General features: G+C 46.7%; 1 protein-coding gene across 1 annotated transcript in view; it reads right to left on the reverse strand.

The window, feature by feature from the left end:
- Positions 1-19,992, reverse strand: part of RNF43 (ring finger protein 43) — a 50,281-nt gene extending 30,289 nt beyond the window's left edge. The window contains exon 1 of the mRNA XM_028708232.2: positions 17,706-19,992. Within this exon, the coding sequence (XP_028564065.2) occupies positions 17,706-17,942 (237 nt within the window). The 5' untranslated portion in view covers positions 17,943-19,992. The remainder of the gene's footprint in view (positions 1-17,705) is intronic.
- Between the last annotated feature and the right edge of the window lie 563 nt (positions 19,993-20,555).

Below are 20,555 nucleotides of genomic sequence, written 5' to 3' on the forward strand. Positions count from 1 at the left end.
CTGAGACTAGACAAATGCATGGAGGGGGAGAGCTTTATCATAAGATTATCATGCTCCAGCAGAACCTCCATGTGCAGGGGCAGTCTAGCTCTGAATATCACATGCAGCAAGGGAAGGTGGCGGCCTTCACCCCCCCCCCCCACTTGTGAGCTCTGCTTGTGGCTCTTCTTGGGTTGCCTCTTGAGACACCCCTTTGACAAAGCTCCTACAGCGATTCACCACAAATTGTAAGCCTGGACAACAGCAACTAGCGGAGGGCCTGGCTGAGACAGGGCGATGACCCGTTGGGTCCTGTCCAGTTCTGCAGCTCTATGATTCCAGGCAGGGAAGGGTCTTTTAAAGGAGTCCGGGGGCAGGTGCGCTGATGTGCTCTCTCACACACACTGGAAACCCTGCTAGCTCACTCTTGGCAGGCTTCTCCCTCTCTCTCTCTCTCTCTCTCTCTCTCTCTCTCTCTCCTTTCGCTGTGGGCCATTCGCTCGCTGCTCTTCGCCTTCCAGCTTGTACAGACAGGCCTGCCCTGCTCCAGAGAGGGAGGAATCTGATTCTCACCCCCAGGCGCTCACTAAGTAACTTGCCCGCACTTCAAAGGAGCTCTTTATTTTGCCTGGGTGATCACACCCTGCAAAAATTTCCCACCGACAAAAGAAATGGTTTTATAGGCAAAGGAAGGGATTGGAATGTCTCTCTCTCTCTCTCTCTCTCTCTCTCTCTCTCCCCAGCTCTGATGAAGGAAGGAAGGGCCCAGCACACACCCAGGGGGAGCCTGGGGTGGGGGGCAGAGATGTTGCACTCGCTCTCCAGGGATCAAAAAAACCACAAGGGAGATTGGATGGTGGCCCACAGAGGCCAGCTGCATCAGTGGCCAACCAGAGGGCTCTCCAGGGCATGAAGGCACCCGCCTTGCTTTGTGTGATATATTTGGAGCTAGACTGCTCCTGAACATGGAAGTTCTACGCAACCTAATTACCTGGCGATGGACCTCTCCTCTTCCTCCTCCTCCTCGATGCATTTGTCTAATCCCCGTTTCAAAGCTGTCTAAGCCAGTAGCCGTCATCACCGCCACACCCTGCCAATCACACCCTGTTGCCCTTAATCCCACATGTGCCAATTCAGCATCAGAGGGAGAGGCACTCTGCACGTGCTCAAATTATTGGTTGTTTGCACCTTAGCTTTACTCTTTGGGAGTATGAGCCCTGGGACCAATCCAAGACCTCGCGTGTCCCTTTTAAAAAAAATATATAATTTTTAATGGAAATTTTATCTACAACATAACATAAACACCCCACCCCCCAATACAGAAATACAATAAGCATAACATACAAACAACCAAATAAAAGACTTCCTTTATCCTGTATCTGGCCTCCTTCTTTACTTCTTATAAGCTGTTTCCTTTATGAATAATTATTAAATTTATCCTAATTATAACTTAAATATCCACAAAGTCTCCTGCAGACATTAGTCAAAACAAGTCCCTTCTTAAGAACAGAAGAAGAGCCTGCTGGATCAGGCCGGTGGCCCATCAAGCCCAACGTCTTCGCACAGTGGCCGACAAGATGCCCCAGTGGGGAACCTGCAAGCAGGAATAGACTGTAGGAGCAACTCTCCCCTTCATGCCTCCATAGTAGGAGGCAGTGATGCTTCTGAATGCCAGTTGCTGGAAACCTCAGGAGGGAAGAGGGCTCTTGTGCTTGGATTCTGCTTGCGGGGTTTCCCAGAAGAGGCATCTCGGTGGCTAATGTGAAAAGAGGATGCTGAACTAGATGGGTCATTGTCTTGGTTCAGGGGGCTCTTGTGCTCTTGTTTTTACGTTCCCAGTAAACTTCACACATGGGATTAAACGGGTTCTAGTAGACAAGTCCCTTCTTACAATAAGCCACAACAAAATCAGAGTTGCCAGCCACCTGTGAAATCGATGTGAAGCCCAGTTCTTGGACTTCCGTTATTTAATTTGTTATGCCCTCCATCAAATCCAGCACCCTTGCACTTCCCAGGAGGTATTGCCTCCTTCTCCTCCATGAATCTGCCATCCCCTTTTAAAAGCATCATAGAATTGTGGAGTTGGAAGGGGCTCCAAGGGTCATCTAGCCCAACCCCCTCCAATGCAGTAATCCCAGCCCCTCATCATCTTGTGTGGGGCAATTTCTGCAAACGACCCAAAGTTCTAGCATTACAAGGGAGAAAACTCTCCCATGTTTCCTTCACACTGGGCACTATTTTATACACCCGTGTCATCCTCTCTTCCACGTTACCAAATGCTGCAACCTTCCTTGGCAGAGGAATTGCTCCGGTCCAAGCCTCTGATTATTTTAGCTGCCCTTTATTTCCACCTGCGCAGGCACAGCACAGATTCCAACCATTGCTTTTGGATGCAGTCTATTTTCTGCAAAGGAGGGTGACCTGCTCAGGATGCATCTGAAGTATGACGCCCGGTTCTTTAAGGAAGTTGGCAGGCTGTTGGGGAAGGTGGAAGAACACCTGCTTTGCATCCAGAAGGTCTCCAACAGCATCGCCTGCTAGGGCTGAGATTCCCTCCCTGTCTGAAATCCTGGAGAGCTGCTGCTAGTCTGTGTAGACAATACTGGGTTCAATCAACCAACGCCCTGACTCGATATTAGGCAGCTTCCCATATTCCTGCTTAAACCAGCCCTTTCTTCCAAACCACAACCCTTGTTTTATACACAGGGACAAGGCTGTATCTTAGTGACAGAGCATCTGTTTTTACATCCAGGTTCAATTCCAGGCATCTCCAGGAAGGCTGGGAATGTCCCCCCTCTTAGCATATACTGAGCTGAATGGACCCCAATGATCTGATTCCATATAGAACAGCTTCCTAGATTCCTATTTAAACCAGAGCTTTATTCATAACAATGAGGACTGGAGCCTTAGGCTGGTTTTAGAGGAAGGGCTGTACTGGGAGAGCATCTCCTCTGCGTGCACAAGGTTTCCAAGTTCAATCTCTGGCATAGCTCAGTTGGTTAGAGCGTGGTGCTAATAATGCCAAGACTGCAGGTTTGATTCCCATATGGGACGGCTGCATATTCCTGCATTGCAGGGGGTTGGACCAGGGGGTTGACCTCAGGGTCACCTCCAACTCGATGATTCTATGAAAGCTTAATTGACTAGTTATCTCCAGGGAGGGCAGGGAATGCCCCCAGTCTGAAACCCTGCACAGCCATTGCTGCCCGTCAGTACAGACAACACTGAAGTAGATGGACCAACGGTCTAACTCAGCCTAGGGCAGCACCTGACACACCTAAACTGCAGCACACCCAGTTGAGGGTGTCCAGGAAGGTATGGAGTCTGGAAACCAAAAGACCTGGAGAAGATATGGCTATGATGGGATAATAAGGACCTTTAAGTATCTGATGGATTTTGGTCAAACAGAAGATGGATCAGGCTTGCTCTCTGTTGCTACATGGCTGGGAGCATTTGGGGGGAACTGCAAAGAGGAAGATAGCAGCTAAACACCTGGAGGCATTTCTTAACATTGAAACCTGTCCAGCAGCAGGACCAACTCTAGGGAGGTGGGCTCTCCTTCCTTGGAGGTATTAAAGCTAAGGAGGTTGCAGCTCATCAGTATATTGTGGATCCTCCACTGAGATGTGAGCTGGAGACAGTGATGCTTCTGAATACCAGTTGCTGGAAACCACAGGAGGAGAGAAGGCTCTGGTGCTTGAGTCCTGCATACAGATTTTCCAGTGGGGCATCTGGTTGGCCCCTGTGAGAACAGGATGCTGGACTAGATGGGCCACTGGCCTGATCCAGCAAAGCTCTTCTTGTGCTCTTATGCTTCATGCTCATGAGGATGATTATATATGCCCAGGACTAGGTGATGCAGAAAGAAAGTTTTTCTCCCTCTCTCATAGTGCTAGACCGCAGCAGTGTGTGGTCAGTGGACTGGGGGGGTGGGTGGACTAGGCTAGTCCCCTTCCCAAAGCCTGGGAAGCTTCTGCCCAGCTTAGGAAGGGAGGGCAATGCTCACACATATGATGTCACCCCCTCCGATCGCCCTCACGAGCTTGCGCCTGTGGCCCTAAATGTTCCCCTTATGAAAAAATTCATCATGCACCAGTGGCTAGACGTCAGGGGCACCCAGTAAAAATGAACATTGGGAGATTCTGGACCGATAAAAGGATATTCCTCTTTACACAGTGCGTAGTTAAAACTATGGCACTCGCTCCCACAGGAGACAGTGACGGACACCAACTCGGATGGCTGAAAAGGAGGATTGGACCAATTCATGGAGGGTAATGCTGTCAATGGCTACTAGCCATCCTAGCTCTGGTCTGTCTCCATAGTCAGAGGCAGTAATGCTTCCGAACACCAGTTGCTGGAGGAGAGAGGGCTCTGGTGCTCTTCCTTGAGGGTTTCCCAAAAGAGGCATCTGGTCAGCCACTGTGAGAACAGGATGCTGGACCAGAGAGGCCATTGGCTTGATCCAGCTGTGTTCTCTGTGTTTATAATCCCGTGCCCAGGAGGACCCTATGCGTCTTAACATGCAAGTGAGTTTTGCTGAACTCTACAAGGTTCTCTCTCCCAACCCGTGAGTGTTTAGGGTCGCAGCCCAAGATGCAGAAAACACTCTTGACCTGCCCTCCCCAGCTCTCTTAAGCAGTCCCTGCAGTCCCCTCCTCGCTGACCTTCCAACCTCAAGCATGTTCCTAGCAAGAAAGCATCTCTGGGAACTTCAAAGAAGATGGAAATCTAATTTGGAGACCCTGTGCCTTTTTTAAAAAAAGAAAAAGAAAAAGAAATAATTGTTAGAGGGAGAAGAAAAATGTGAGGAATATTTGTGCGTGCCTGTTCATGTTTTCGTAACAGCGGCGGCGGCACCATCCTTTTAAAACTCGCTCTCATGTTCTGCACCAAGGGATGCTTCTATAAATCTTCCTGGATTCCTCTGCCGATCTGGGAGTTCCTGCTCACCTGCCTTTGCTTCCAAAGTAGCAAGCAAGCATTAGGGATTCTCAACGTTTCCATTTTTTAATCTCTTAAATCTGTAGCTTGAGACTCCTTTGCATCTGCTACCTTAAGAACATCAGAGCAAGGATAGCCCAGTTGGTAGCGAGTGTGAGACTCTTAATCTCAGAGTCATGGGTTTGAGCAACACATTGGGCAAAAGATTCCTGCATTGCAGGGGGCTGAGCTATAGACAGACCCTCGTGGTCCCTTCCAACTCTACATTGCTGCCTCAAACTGTGGAGGCAGAGCTGAGCCATCATGGCTAGTAGCCTTTGATAGCCCTCTCTTCCATGAATTTGCCTAATCTTCTTTTAAAGCCATCCAAGCTGGTGAACATCACTGCCTCCAGGGGGAGGGAGTTCCACAGTTTAACTATGAGCTGCATGAAAAAGTGCTTCCTTTTTCATCTGCCCTGAATCTTCCAACATTCAGCTTCACTGGATGTCTACCAGTGGTGTTCTTGTGTTCTCCATCAAATTTCTCCATGCCATGAGTAATTTTATAAATGGCTATCTGCATGTGAAGCACAAAACTCGGCAAAACAACAACTCTTGCCATATTTCCATTTGCCAGTCTTCCCCAAGCTAGTGCCCTCCAGATATCTTGGACTACGACTCCTATCAGTCCTAGAATTTGGAGCTGTAGTCTAAAATGCGCAGAAAGCACCAGGCGGGGTGTGGTGTGTGTGTGTGTGTAGGGTTGCCATATGTCCGGAATTTCCTGGACATATTCAAAATACGGCAGAAATTGGCCAAAACAAATATCCGGGGAAATCCAGATGTATGGGAGCCCATGTCGTTTTTGCTGTTTTTGCCAATTTTTCATAGAAATAGCTCAAAAATAGCATTATTGTTTTTTTGCGATTTTGCCAAAAACAAAAAAGCTCAAAAACTTCGCCAAAGAAAGCTTGAAATATGGCAACCCTAGTGTGCAGCAGATATGGTTGTTATACAGTTGTTATCAAGACTCTTCTGTGGGGTGCACAAATAAAAAGAACCTTGATGCCACCTAAGGTTCAATCCTCACATCAAGAGCCAGGGTGCTATAGTGGTTAGTGTTGGACTAGGAGATCTGGGTTCAAATCCCCACTCAGCCATATAGCTCACTGGGTGGCCTTGAGGCAACCACTGCCTCTCAGCCTAACCTACCTCACCCAGTTGTGGTGAGAATAAAACGGGAAGGGGGAAAGGCACATGTGCCCCCCTTGAGCTCCTTGGGATATAAATATAAGAATAAAATAATAACATAAAAAGGCTGCTTTTTTGTGAGTTGAGAGACGCCTGCCCCCAGGCACACTTGGTGGAGTTGCAGGAGAGGGCCTTCTCGGTGGCTGCTCCCAGACTCTGGCACTCTCTCCCTAGAGAAACCAGACTGTGTGCCTCCCTGCTGTCCTTCTACTGGCAGGTGAAGAACAGTTTTGTTCCGATAGGCCTTTGGAAACTGACTGATCGTTGTTGTTTTTTAAGGAAAGGGCTTTTAATTAGGGCTGGGCTGTTTTAATTATCTGCACTTTAATATATTTGCTTTTTTAATTCTACTAGAGTTAGAACTAAGCGGTTATCTTTTATGTGCTTTTTAGCTTTTTGCATTTTATCTGGGTTGTTTTGTAAGCCGCCATGGGGAAAAGGTGAGTTATAAATAAATATAACAGCAGCAGCAACAATTACGTATCCACACAGTGCATAGTTAAACTGTGGAACTCGCTCCCACAGGAGGCAATGATGGCCACCGACTTGGATGGCTTTTAAAGAGGATTAGACAAATTCATGGAGGAGAGAGCTATGGATGGCTAGAAACCACAGGAGGGGAGAGTGCTCTTGGGCTCTGGTCCTGCTTGCAGCCTTCCTAGGAAGAGGCATCTGGGGTCAGCCACTGTGAGAACAGGATGCTGGACTAGATGGGCCACTGGCCTGATCCTGCGGACTCTTCTTATGTTAATGATGAGGATGAGGATGATAACAGCAACAGCCTAGAGGCCTGTTTGGGATACATGCTCAGGCACAGTTGAGATCCAAGGCTGAGTCTTTTGCAGCTTTGAACAGCGAAGGGAAGCAAGAGGTGGAAACAGAGCTCCATGTTTACTCTTGTAGTACTGTTGGAAAAACTAAGATAAGAGCTCATAGTGTACAGTGTGTGTGTGTGTGTGTACACCTGGTTTTTATGGAGTGGGAGGGTGTGGGGCAGAATGCAAGCATAAGAAAGCCACATTTCCCTTTCCTCTGCTGTTCTCTAACCCAGTCACTTTGGGGACAATCTGATGGAAAGGCCTCCCCAGTAAAATGAACAGGAGCTTCCCACTGTGCTTTGCATCTCTCTCAAGAGACCAAGAAAGTGCTTTGTTCCCATAGCTCAGTGTCAGTGTGGCATAGTAGGCCCTAGGACATCAGGGTTCCCATCTCCACTCGGCTACAAAAACTCACTGGGTGACCTCGGGGGCCTGTCACTGCCTCTCAGCCTAGCCTACCTCACAGGGTTGTTGTGGGGATTTAATGTGGAGGGGAGCAATGTACACCACCTCAAGCTCCTTAGAGAAAAAGACGGGGTATAAATGCAATAAATAGAATAAGAAATAAGCTCAAGGGAAACGTTCTGCAATTGCACACCTTTAACTTGGGAGGGTGGGGACATCTCACCTGCTTTTCCGTATGCTTTTAAGTGGCCTATCAGCCGCCACAATGCCTTGCATCCATAGTTATTATGTAAGCTAAAGGATGTTTGCCAGCGATTGCTGCACTCAAGCCAAATACATTCATATCAGGGAAGATCCACACCGCAGACTTAATCTGGTCTAGCAGTCAATCCGTCTCCCCATGGAACTCTGAGAATTGTAGCTCTGTGAAGGATATAGGAGTGTCCAACAATTCCCAGCCCTTAAAAAACTACAGTTCCCAGAATTCTTTGGTGGAAACCATGACTGTTAATGGTATACAATCCTTATAAATATATTGTGAGCGTGTGCTGGAGAATGGAGGGTCTGGCCTCACGGCGGCATCATTTCAAAGCACTTTCCCCATAGGCCAATTGCACTTTGTGCCCCAAAGCCCACTGATTTGTTAATAATTATACAAATCAGCAGTAAGGAAATGTGGACAAGGGAAGCCAAAGATACCCATTTGAAAGTTTATGGCCTGTGTCATGTTCGGGGCAATTGGGATGTATTTCAATATCGGGCAAAAGGAGATTTCATAAGTAGCAGTGGTCAATTTCGCAGTGCCATCAGGTTACAATGGTAATTGTAGCCTGGTGTCTGCAGGCTTCCAGATGTGTTGGACTACAACTCCCCTCAGCTGGCACGGCTGTGCTCCCTTCTGTTCCAGAGCATCATATGGCCATGCTAATATGAGAACACAGGAAAAGGGCCTCCTGGATCAGGCCAGTGGCCCATCTAGTTCAGCATCCTGTTCTCACATTAGCCAACCAGATACTCCAATGAGAAACCCACAAGCAAGATTTGAGCACAAGAGCTCTCCCGCCTCCTTTGGTTTGCAGCAACTGGTTTTCAGATGCATCACTGCCTCCAGCTCCAGGCAGAGCATACCCATCATGGCTAGTAGCCTAGCCCAACCTAGCCCAATCACAAGCAAGGAATCCCTGACAAACGGCCATCCAACCTCTATTTAAAAACCTCCCACAAACTTCCGAGGGAATCCGTTCCACTGTCAAACAGCTCTTACTGTCAGGAAGTTCCAGCTGTTGAGCTAGAATCTCCTTTTTTGTCATTTGAATTCATTGGTTCTGGGTCCTTCCCTCTGGAGCAGCAAAAAACCAACAAGCTTGCTCCATCTTCCTTGGGACAGCCCTTTAGATATTTGAAGATAGCTATCCTATCACTTCTCAGTCTTTTCTTCTCTTCTCCAGGCTAAAAATTGGCTCGTCTATCACTTCAGAAAGTGCAAATTGCGTAGCGTTGCATTAAAAGGCATTCCCAGCTGAACCAATTTCCTGGGTGGCAGAGGGACGTGGGTTGCGCTGTGGTCTAAACCACAGAGCCTAGGGCTTGCCGATCAGTAGGTCGGTGGTTCGAATCCCCGCGACGGAGTGAGCTCCCGTTGTTCGGTCCCAACTCCTGCCCACCTGGCAGTTCGAAAGCACATCAGAGTGCAAGTAGATAAATAGGTACCGCTCCGGCGGGAAAGTAAGGTAAACAGTGTTTCCGTGTGCTGCTTTGGCTCGCCATGCTGGCCACATGACCCAGAAGCTGTCTGCGGACAAACGCCGGCTCCCTCAACCTATAGAGTGAGATGAGCACGCAACCCCAGAGTCGTCCACGACTGGAATTAACTGTCAGGGGTACTTTTACCTTTACCCCTGTTTTACAACAACAACTATTGTAGTGAACGATTATTTCCCTAGTGCATGAGTGTGTGCAAGACAGAGAGATGGAGAAGGACAGGTCTTCTTCACCAGCAAATTAAAGTGTCCATTTTGGGTGTCACAACAGGCATCAGTCACGGTTCAGGATAGGCCAGACACCAATTTTGAGGCCTCTGCTCTTGGCTTCACTGGGATGAGTCGGGAGGCTGGGCAGGATCTTCAGCCCCAGGTATATTCATTCCAGTTCTTGTAGGGAACTCTCAACTAACTCATGTAACCATTTGTAGGCAAGGCAGCTAAGTGTGTGGAGGTGAACCAGTTTAAAGTCTTCTTTGAAAGAAGGGATCCCATTTTCTGAGGCTAAACAAGCAATGCTGCAGGTGCCACGTCATACCCATTCTGCATTTATAAGAAAGAAGAGTATTTATAAGAAATACTCAGGAACTCCCTGCCTCTTGATATCAGACAGGCGCCTTCACTGTAATCTTTTTGGCTCTTGCTAAGAACATTTTTGTTTAGGCAAGTCTCCCCAGATACATAGAATGTGTATGTATGTTTTGATCTGTTTCTAGTTTTTTGCTTATTTTATCTTTTGAATGTTTTAAAGAGTTGCTTTTACGGATAATTTTACTGTTTTATTCTCTCTATAAACCACTTTGAGGCTGTTTTCTACAGTCACGCAGTGTATAAATTTTATGAAATAAATAAAAAGATAAACGTGGACCCCTGGACCCACGCTGCTGTCCCCAGGCAACGACCAGGGTCTGGAGGGGAATGTTAATCTGATTATTCTCCTGGCCTCTCTTAATAGTGATCGATGCTGACCATCAACTCATCCTGAACAATCTCAAAGGATATTGGGAAACTGCTGAGCACTCCCTTCTGTTCCTACCTGAGGGGTTCGGTCCTCAAAGGCAGTGTTGGGCAACTGCTGCTGTGCCCCTAGGAATTATTTTACCACCGCAAGATAAGATCTTGTCCCTGGTGCTGTTTAACACCTGTACTCAGCCTCTGGGGAAGTTCATTCATCAGTTCTGGAGCAAGAAGCTGCCAGGTACCCAGAGACTTGAGTTCACCCAAACGTACCATGTTCACTGCTGCTCCCCTCCTACAGCTAGGAGCCTCTGAAGGGTAGCTTTTCATGCTAAACCAGTCATGGGGCTGTGGTTAACCAATCTTTTCATGAGTTAAGAAACTAGGGGTGATCTTATCAGGTAGCAGGAATGTCAACTCACGACACACACGGATCATCAAAGGAACTGGATGTTTAACACAATGGATATGGACTATGCAGGAAATGAATGCCGATGAACGTTTAAAAAGCAAAAAATGTATGGTGTCTCCTACTTGCCTCCTCACTCCCAAATTCAGTGAGATTTCCTGTACTAAGACAATTGTGTCACACCCACCCACCCCCGAATTTGGTCACTGCATCCAGTGCTCCCCAGTGCTAAATATCATCCTCCCAAATATGGAGTTTTGCACCCATGACGACTAGAACCTTTAACAAAATGAAAGCAAGTTTACGTACCCAATTCTACATCCTATACTTTTCTCTCTCCGTGCCAGTGCCAACCAGGAGAACATATAGCAGCCCTGCTTATTACCCTGGTGTTAGAGATCAGTCCTCCTGCCTTCAGGAAAGACTGTCAAAATGTTTTCAGCTGCCAATGAGCTTTGCGTTTGAGCCCTTATACGTTGCAAAGAATTATGGGGATGTGAGCAGTTCTAGGGCACACCCTTAGCTCACAAACAGGGTGCTGGACAGGTCTTGGGGTTGTTGTGCGTGAACTGTGAACATGCCTCACAAGTCACCAATCATTCCTCTGTGGTGGTAGAAATACAGGTACATGCTGGGAGCTCATCATATCTACATGTTTCAAGATGGAGCACAACTGAGAGACTGAAATGTATATTACAGCTGCAAAGAGAGGGGAAAGTTCCAAATGTTCCAAATGTGAAACCTGTGGCAATGCAGTCCCCATGCACCACCTGAATTTTGCAAATTTCGATCAGGCGTCACCCTGTCTTGCTTGTGTTATTTTCTTGAAAGCAAGCAGGTGGTATATCTATAGCCATGAAGGAAGCTGGGTGTTCACTAGGCGCTTAAATTTCTTGCTAAATTCAAGAGCGCAGTGAACAGGCCACTTCCTTCACAGCTATAGATATTGCAAAGGAATGTTGATCCGGATGAAGTTTCACTCTCTTTCCCATTGAAAAAAAGAAAAGAAAAAGCAGTGGTTAGTCCAGAACAAATCCTCTAGAATAATATCACTTAATTAAGCAAGGTCTGCACCAGGTAAGGCACCTACTTTTTGCAGCCAAAATGGAGAAATGGTGCTTTCCTGTCCCTGGATTTAGAAGTGAAGTGGAACTAAATATTTTCAGCCAAATGCAACCAACCAACCTGCCATACAAGACACCCTAGCCTTCCTACAGTGTGACTTGCTGGGAGAGTGAAAGGCTTGTGTGCTTCTGCCTCAGAACTGTGCAAGGAGGAGGGGAAAGATGCAAAGGCAGGGAGGGGAAAGAGATGGGGATTAAGAAAAAGAAAGACAACAAGAAAACCTGACTGAAGAAAAAAAGAGGCTACCGGAAGATGGAGAATGCAAACGTTACAGCATGCAAGGGGGTCAACAGAGATGGGGTACGGAAATGAAATGCGGTACTGAGAGAAAATGAGAGAGTTCAAAGGGGTTAAAATGAAAACACTAGGTTAAGACTGTGGCAGAAACTTGTTGTTTTTTCCTAAGGTTACTGTAGCATTGAGGCTCTTTAGAGTACGCAATCTATATATGTAAAATATATGTGAATATATGCATGCAAAAGCCAAGCTGGGAGTGATTTGAGTTTAAACCTTTGTAGGTTTCTAATTCGCTCTCAGGTTGCATTAATGTAAGGAGGAAGTGAGCCTCCAGTCTTGGAAGCTTCCTATCTGGTTAAGCACTCTTAATCCAAAACTATTTAGGACAATGGGGCTGGCATTTGTGAAATTAAAAGGGGGGGATGGGATGGGATTGGGTTCTCTTCTGAATCATGGCCACAATCGGGGTTTAGGCATCACATAGCCTCTCCCACCCCCCACTCGACCGATCTAGTGTTACATGGGACCATCACCAACCCAGATTAAAATGCAATTATTGGGCAGGGCGGGGGTTTAAGCACTACCAAACTCACTTTGAGAACTCTGGCTTGAAACTGAGCCCCTTTCTAACCCCCTCACCTCCTGCTTGTTTCCTTTGATGCCCTCCCAGCGTCATGCTCCTTCCTGCTCACAGCACACAGAGCAAGGCCAGTGGAGGATGACAAGCAAGTCCGCCCCCCACCCCGCTCCCTCACCTGACCAGGCAAACCCCAGGTTTACAGCGCTACACACCTCAGTCTCTCCACATAGACCCTCTGGCACTGGATTGGGGCTTAGAGTGGCAGACCTATGTGCGGAGGGCTCCCCCCTCCTTTGGTTCCTGGCCTGCTTCATCTCATATCAGCCTTTTGCATTTACACTATCCTTGATTTCCGCTCCTTTACCCTCCTAAATATGAGAGTCAAGGCATTACTCCATGTTGCCCACACCTTCAATTCCAACTCAGAACCAATCCTTTCCCCAAGCTGCATGGGCATCCATCCCCTTAACCTAAACCGACTTTTGATTTTCTAAAACACTGTTCTGTCATTGAGCAGATGTCGCAGAAGCTCAACCTGGCAGGTTCTGCCCTGGATTTGTGCATCTTTTGCCATTCAGACAGGATGTCTGAATGGCAGCTTCCCTTCCCACCCCCACCCCCAGTGTGGAAAGGATCCCTCAGAAGATCAAGTGCTTGTCCCTTGAAACAGATCTGTGCAACATAATGTGTAAGTTTTTAGGATGGACTGCTGCAATGCGCTTGCTATTGGATTGCCCTTGAAGATGTCGGAAGTGCTTCAGGTAGCACAAGAAGCTCAGGAAAAGGAAGTGCGCTCAGTCTGTCCTTAGCAGCCTTGGCAACGTGCACTTCTGCGCACAATTCAAGGGGCTGGGGTTTTGGTTTTGGGGTTTTTTTACCAACACTGGCTGAGACCCACATCCTTAAAGACTGCATCTCCTTGCATCAACCCTCCTGCCATTGTTATTCATCAAAACAGGCCTTGTTTCAGCTACCATCTACCTGTGCAGTTTGAGAATTAGAAGCACATCCTTAGCAGCCGTGGCCCTGATACTGTGGAACAAGGACATTCCTGTAGATCAGAGGAATTATGCCTCTTTGCTCATCTTTTGTTAAAGCTAAGAAACATTTTGTGTGTGTGTTTTTGTGAGTTCCTTTTTGATTAGTTGATATGTTAGCATATAGTGATTTTCTTTCTTTAAAAATTGGTTTTATTATTGCCATTTCAGTACCCACTTTCTCTCAAGGGAACATGGGTACATCCACTCAAAAATAATTAGTGAAGATTGCTGGTACATGTGGTGCAGCCAGCAATGGCCCTGTTAGATTCTAAGGATGCACAGAAGGTATCAGCCTGTTTAAAGTCCTGGACGCATGCAGAAGAGAGGTGCTGAGAGGTGCCACTACCCTAAAAAGAACAGTCACCACTGAGTCCTTGCCTTGCTTGGACAATGGATTCAGAGGTGGCCTTACCAGATGTGTAGCTGCCAGATTTTGAGCTTTTGACCTAGAAGTTATTTGCGGCAATTGGCCTCCAGGTATCACTGTGGGCTCCCAAGTTCCTTGTTGTTTATTGACTTCAAACACTTTCCAAATGAAAGACCTCCCGGGGTGGACTACCACAATAAAAAGATTATAAAGCAATTTATAACGGGCAGGAGGTCAAATCAACACAGCAGGAATAACGAATAGCAGCAGCCAACAGATGGGTCAAAAGGAAGCTACTCACAATCAGCCTGTCCTATCTCAATGCCTCCCTGTCCTCAATGAATAACTGGGTTTTTATTGCCAGCCAGAAGGTGAACAGTGATGGAGACTGGTGTCCCTTGGGAGAGTGTTGCATAATGTCAGTGCCAACAATGGGAAAGCTTATGGGTTGTATCTAATGTTAGGCCCACTCAGAGTAGATTTCTAAATCCGTGGTTCCCAATTTTGGGGGGGCCACCGTCTCCTTGGTTCCATACACTCATCCACAATGCCCCTTACCACACACTATAGGGCACATCCATGCCAAACTGGTTTAACAGTCAATCCCTCTTCCCAGGGAACTCTGGGAATTATAGTCCTGGGAGAGAGATGGGAGTCACTTCACAGTTTCTAGCACCCATAACAAACTACAGTTCCCAGGATTCCTTGGGAAAACCATGACTGTTAAAGTGGTATGAAATCGATATATAATGTGGATGAGGCACATAAAAAGAATTATTCAGAATAGCAGTTTGCATGACACACTAAGGAAGAGAATAAACACAGTAAAACGTGAAATGGCAACAATTCAATGCACGCATATTCAAAATCCAGTTAACACTATGTAGTTTAGTTAATTCAAGTCCGCTAGGGAATCACACTGCCCCCTCCGGAAGGGGCAATATAGCCCACTTTGCGTCTGGCGGCTCCAAAGGCTAAAGCCAGCCCTCTAAATTGTAGGCTCCATATGACAGGCTCAGATAACATTCTGGCAGCTTATTCTTTAAAAAAAGTTTTTATTAAATTTGCCTGCAGCACCAACAACAATAAACAATTCATACTGAACACACAGAGTGCAATTGTGGCTGTTGACCATCATTATGTGAACCACTGCCATTTTTAAAGGCAGTTCCACACAGAACGCATAGCAGCAACCCTAACCTGTTAGTTATGAAAGGCACAAATAACAGTTGCAGAATTATGCTCTCTTCAGCACTGGGTCCCAGCAGGGGCCTTTCAGCTCATGACAAGATGTTTGAAAGCCGGTGTGATGTACTAGGTGCCACAGACTGAATAAATAAATATGGGCCTTGAATCAGCCACATGATGGGTGGGACCCACAGCTCTCTCATATGACCCCATCTTTTCTCCTTTGCTTGGACCTGCTCCCCCACAACGCATGGATGCTGCCATCTCTCACTTCCTTCAAATTCCCCCTTAATACCCAACTTTTCTAGGAAGTCTTCCGCACAACCATGCTATATTGTAACTTAGTCCGTCACCAAGCCTTAATATGCATACATGTTGGAGAAAGTTGCAGGAAATAAATCTAAGAAATAAATGGAATAATTGCACATTCTTTCCCTGCCTTCACTTCCCCTGTTGTCAAATTCCTCTACGTTCCTTCATCAGGCAGGGACTGGTCCTCTTGGACTTTCAAGCATATCGGTGGCATGAAAATAAATAAATAATAGGGGACCTTGGGCCATTTATTATCTCTCAGTAATAATGTATATCATAGGGTTGTTCTGAAGATAAAATAAGCTAAATTACTGTGTATGCCATATAGGTTTCTCCGAGAGCCTTGGACAAAATAAGGCGGGATACAAGAACTATGAGTAATATTAATATTACTCTTGCATGGATTCTTTAGCTGTAATCCCTGCATTGTAGGGGGCTGGACTAACTGACCCTTGGGGTCCCTTCCAATTCTGCAGTTCTAGGATTCTATAAAAGATTGAGATAGTCAGATCAAGCTGACGGGACATTCTTTTGCTCTGGAAGTGTGCAGGAGGCAGCCTTATTCTCGTTTGCAATTATCAGAGATGTTCTATTCCAGAACCATCTCATTCCGCTCTGCGAGATAACATTCTGCATCTCCAGAAGGTAATCATTTGCCCAAAACTCTCTGAACAAGTATCCAGAGCCAACTTTATCACTACTAGCATCTAAGCTGTGATAATTGACTGATGTCAGCATCAGACATCTAGTGAACATTGCTGAAAAGTACATAAATCCAATGCAATGTATGAAGCTGCCTTGTGCTGCTGCTCCTTGCAGCCAGTATCACTTACTCTGACTGGCAGCCAGGATCTCATGCAGAGAGAGGTCTTTCCCAGCCTGTTACCTGAGATCCTTTAATAAGTGATGTCAGCAATGAAGCAAGGCTCTTCCACATTTAAATAGGCCTGCCCCATACAAGTACATGTTCCTTTAATCATATGAAGCTGCCTGGTGCTGCATTGAAAAATTGGTCCAACTTGCTTAACATTTTCTACTTTGACTGGCAGAGGTTCTCTGAGTCACAGACAGGGCTCTTAGCTCTACTCACGTCAGATCCTTTGAGATGGAGATGCTAGGAATATAAGAAGCAAGGACCTTCCACATGCAAGATGGATGTTCTACCAACACCACCAAGAGAAGACACAGGAACCCAAGAGAAGACTCGTGTTCTCTCACAAGTTAGTGGCCAGTTGCATTCTTAATCCCTCAACTCCTGGACCTCAACAATTTGATCCATTGAGCCACAGGAGTGCTCTTATGTTTGTGCATTTCCCACAGGCATCTGGTCAGCCACTGTAACAACAGGATGCTGGACCAGATGGGCCATTGTCCTGATCCAGCAGTCTCTTCTTATCTTCTTCTGTTCACATGGGCATTCATAAACCACCCAATAAATCTGCCACTTTTTGTTTCTTCTCTGTCTCCCAAGTAGCCCCCTCAAACCAGTTCAATCCAACGCAACTGCTCCAACTCACTTACAATTTTGGTTTCAGCCCAGCTAAATTCAACCACTGTCGGCAGCTTCCAACTCATTAAGGGTTCTGAACTGGATTTTGTAAACTACAGGGCATCGGCTGGGCTTTGTACTACTTGCCTTGAGAACAATGAACTCAAGTCATGTGAGGACCCTGCGAGGTGAGTCACAGGTTGCGAGGCAAGATGGCACACGAACGCAGAGCAGCAGCTGTGCTCCATCACAATAGACTGGGCTTCACAACGAGGGGCGTTGGGTTTTCCCATTTGCAAGAAGCCCCTTTGTGCATCTCTCCCTCTCATGACCAAAACAAGAGGACCCATGCCTGAAGTTTCTGAGTCATCGTAGAAACTCGTGGTCAGAAGATACATGGCCATCACTTCAGAACACAGCTCTTTGGGACAGGAGAAGGGAGCAGATCACTGGAGGTGACTATTTGGAAACACACCTTGTCGCCAAAAGAAACCAAATGGGAGGAAAGATTTCTGGATGCAATGGAGGAAGACCAAAATGATGCATCCAAGAGAGAGAGAGAGAGCCTCGGGTTTCGGTGCCTTCACATTTCATTCACAAAGAGAATTCACACTTTTGCATGGAAGCCACATGTCCCTAACTTTATCCTTGCTTAGCAGCCGGAAGAGGAGTAATTCAAAGCACATCTATCACTCTGAAAAAAACAACACTGAAAACCAGACAGGTGGGCACCTCCACAAGAAAGAAAACTCTGAGGCTTTGGTTTCTTGGTGGAATGGAAGACCCCTGTAGTCAACAGACCAACCACTGGACAGAAGTGGGGCAGGGAGAGGGGCTGGGAGGAAGCAGAATAAAGGTCCTCTTACCTGCAGCAGTTTCCCTTCGGCTGGGGTGACCTCGGCCACACTTGCGAAGACTCCTTCCAGTGTGAGGGGCTCCAGCTTCAGAGGGATCACCCGGATGATTGCCTTCTGGACCAAAGAGCGCTCGGCTTCCATGGCCGCCACCAGAGCCAGTCCTGAGTAGCCCAGGCGTATCTGCAGCGTAGCCATTAGCAGCCAAGGCCAGAGGACTGCCAGCTGTAGCTGGGGGCCAACACTCATGCTCCCAGGTGCAGCAGTGCGCTCCGGCCACACATACTGCTCAGGAATGTGTCCTCACCCCGCCAGCAGGTTCCAACAACAGGCAAAAATTGTTGAGGATTAGAAGCTCTCCGTGTGGCGGCAGCAGTCAATGGGTCAGAGGAGAAAACAGAGCAGGGTTACCTGCCGTCCCTACCTCCGGGTTCTCCTTGTTTCCCCCGTGCTAGGAGGGTTTCTCCGTGCCACGTGTATGAAGGCCTCAAGCTCCACAAGATCACAAGGATCAGGTCAGGTTCTCCTCCTCCTCCTCCTCCTCCAGATGAACTCAGACGTTGTAAGCAGAACCAAGGGGGCTCGGGGAGCGTAGGGTACAAAGAGCTCTTGGGTTCTTCTGGGAAGGGTGTCAGAGCTGGTGGTTGGAGAGAGGCAGTTCCCCATGGAAAGACAATCTCTGCTTCCCAAATCCTTTTAGCCTCTTATATCCTAGGATGGCAAACAGGGCCAATCCCCTGATATCAGATGGCCTTAGCAGCCCTTGTTGACTTCTGACCAGTGAGTTACTTTTCCCATCTACTCCTCTCCAAGAACGTTAACTATTCTTGTCTCTCTCTCCTTTCCATGCCACACATGAACAGGCAATGGTGACTGGGAAGGGGCTCCATTTAGGAGTCAGAACAGTCAACCAGTTTTTTTCATGTTAAATTAAGATCACTGTCATCAGCTATGTCTTCATCTATTTCTCTCCACCTGCCTCTGGTGCCAACACCTCAGTCACCTGGTTGTGGGTATTAAAATCAATCTTCTAGGTTGGAATTTTCCACCCGTTTGTCATTTTTAATCCAGATGGTATAATCTGCAACTCCCTAAATTCATGAAAGGAACAAGACATTGCTCAGATGTTTTTCAGATCTCAGAAATTTAAAAAGGCCCCAAACAGGAAAAACAACTACAGAGAGAGACACCTGTGCATTTTATTCCATTCCTATACGAATCTCGGAATTAATATATCCGCTTTTAGATGTGCATTACTGAAAACATGAAAGAAGGCGTCCTAAACATTAGAAAAAAAATATCCACTGGAAATCTTCATGACTGCAGAAAATCATAGACATTTATCTGCGAAAATGTTTGTTCAGTCAAGTAAAGGAGGGAAAATATTTTTTTTAAGTGGCATGCAAACCTGGTATGTAGTTTGCCTCTGAGAATCCATGGGTTTAAGTAACAGCTGGAAGGTTCACTACAAATCCTGGACAAAAAAATATTTCAGTAATCAATCAAAATGTGTGCTGAATCTTACTTACAGATTTCAGGGACTGAGGGGAGAGTGAGGAGACTTGCAGAGACATTCTATACAGGTAAATGTGAAATTCCAGTCTGAATCAGAAGGAAAAATTGACTCCAGGCTGAAGACTCGTGAGCCAGGCGTGGCGACAATCTAGCTTCCAAAGCAACCTAAAAAAAATCTTGCTAGGAATCCAGGAGCACTTCTGAAAACTCCTTTTGAGTTTGAGCAGAACAACCTCCCCTTCTTTCAGCGGATACAGTAAGCAAGTCTGAGCAGGGAGCAGGAAAGAAGTTGCTTCAAACAGCAGAAATCCAGCGGCAAACTTCGGAAGGTTGCTTTAAGGGAGAATGTGATCTTGTTCTTCAAAGGAGTAGCAGGGACCCGAGGGGTTGAGTGGACTTGGGCAGCTCTGCAGAGGTCGTGGGAGAGCTTCCTTTCCAGAACAGCACCACTGGATCAGCTCCTAGGAGGCAAAAACCCTTCCAAAAAAACCTGTGGCTCGTAGCTTGTACTCTCTGCTCTCTGCCTCCCTCCCCTGGGACTGCAAGCACTTTCTACCTGCTGACACAAAGTGAGGGTGGAGCAGCCAAAGGCAACGACCCCACCCCCTAAATCTGGTTTTCAGAGCTCCTAGACTCCCTCTCCTGATCCACAGCTAAACTGCATTCAAGTACAGCCTTCACTTCGCTTCTGACAACCGAATCATCTGTTCTATGTAAGCCAGATTTGCTCACTTCTCCCTTCCAAAGAACTGCACGCAACAAGAGCACAGATGGAAATTAAAAGTCAAATGAGTTCAGTCCAAAAAAATTGTTAGGGCTCCTTCATTTGCCAATGTAGACTAACCAGCTTCACTGTAGCACTTTAAATAGCACAGAGGCTAGTATCTGTAAGTCACTTCCACACAGGAGCAAGAATCAATTCACAGCCGGGAGAACTGTGTATCCCACAGTTTTTCTTCAGCTCTTGTTAATTTTGATTCAGGAGATGTTTCCACCACTGCCGCCACCCCACCCCATCCCGCCGTAGCCACTGCAAGGAAGATTTCAGGTCATGCTGATGTCAGAGACCTGGAATTCAACTACTGTATTATTCTCCTCTGACATCACTAAGAAGTGAGTAAGTTTGCAAGTGGGAGTTGTAACTTCTCATGTGATATACTGCACTGGGTTACAGCGTTCAGGTTACTAGAAAGTCAAGTATCCTGCAATGTACAGAAACTTGTGACAAAATCTATTTTTTCAATAAAATCAATTTAGGTACAGAGAAAAACTACATCATCTTAAATAAAAGAAGGGAAACTGCCAAGATCCAAACATTTAGCCAGCTTCACCTTTTGTACAATTGTG

Source organism: Podarcis muralis, chromosome 15 (genome assembly GCF_964188315.1).
Source record: "Podarcis muralis chromosome 15, rPodMur119.hap1.1, whole genome shotgun sequence".
Taxonomy (NCBI): domain Eukaryota; kingdom Metazoa; phylum Chordata; class Lepidosauria; order Squamata; family Lacertidae; genus Podarcis; species Podarcis muralis.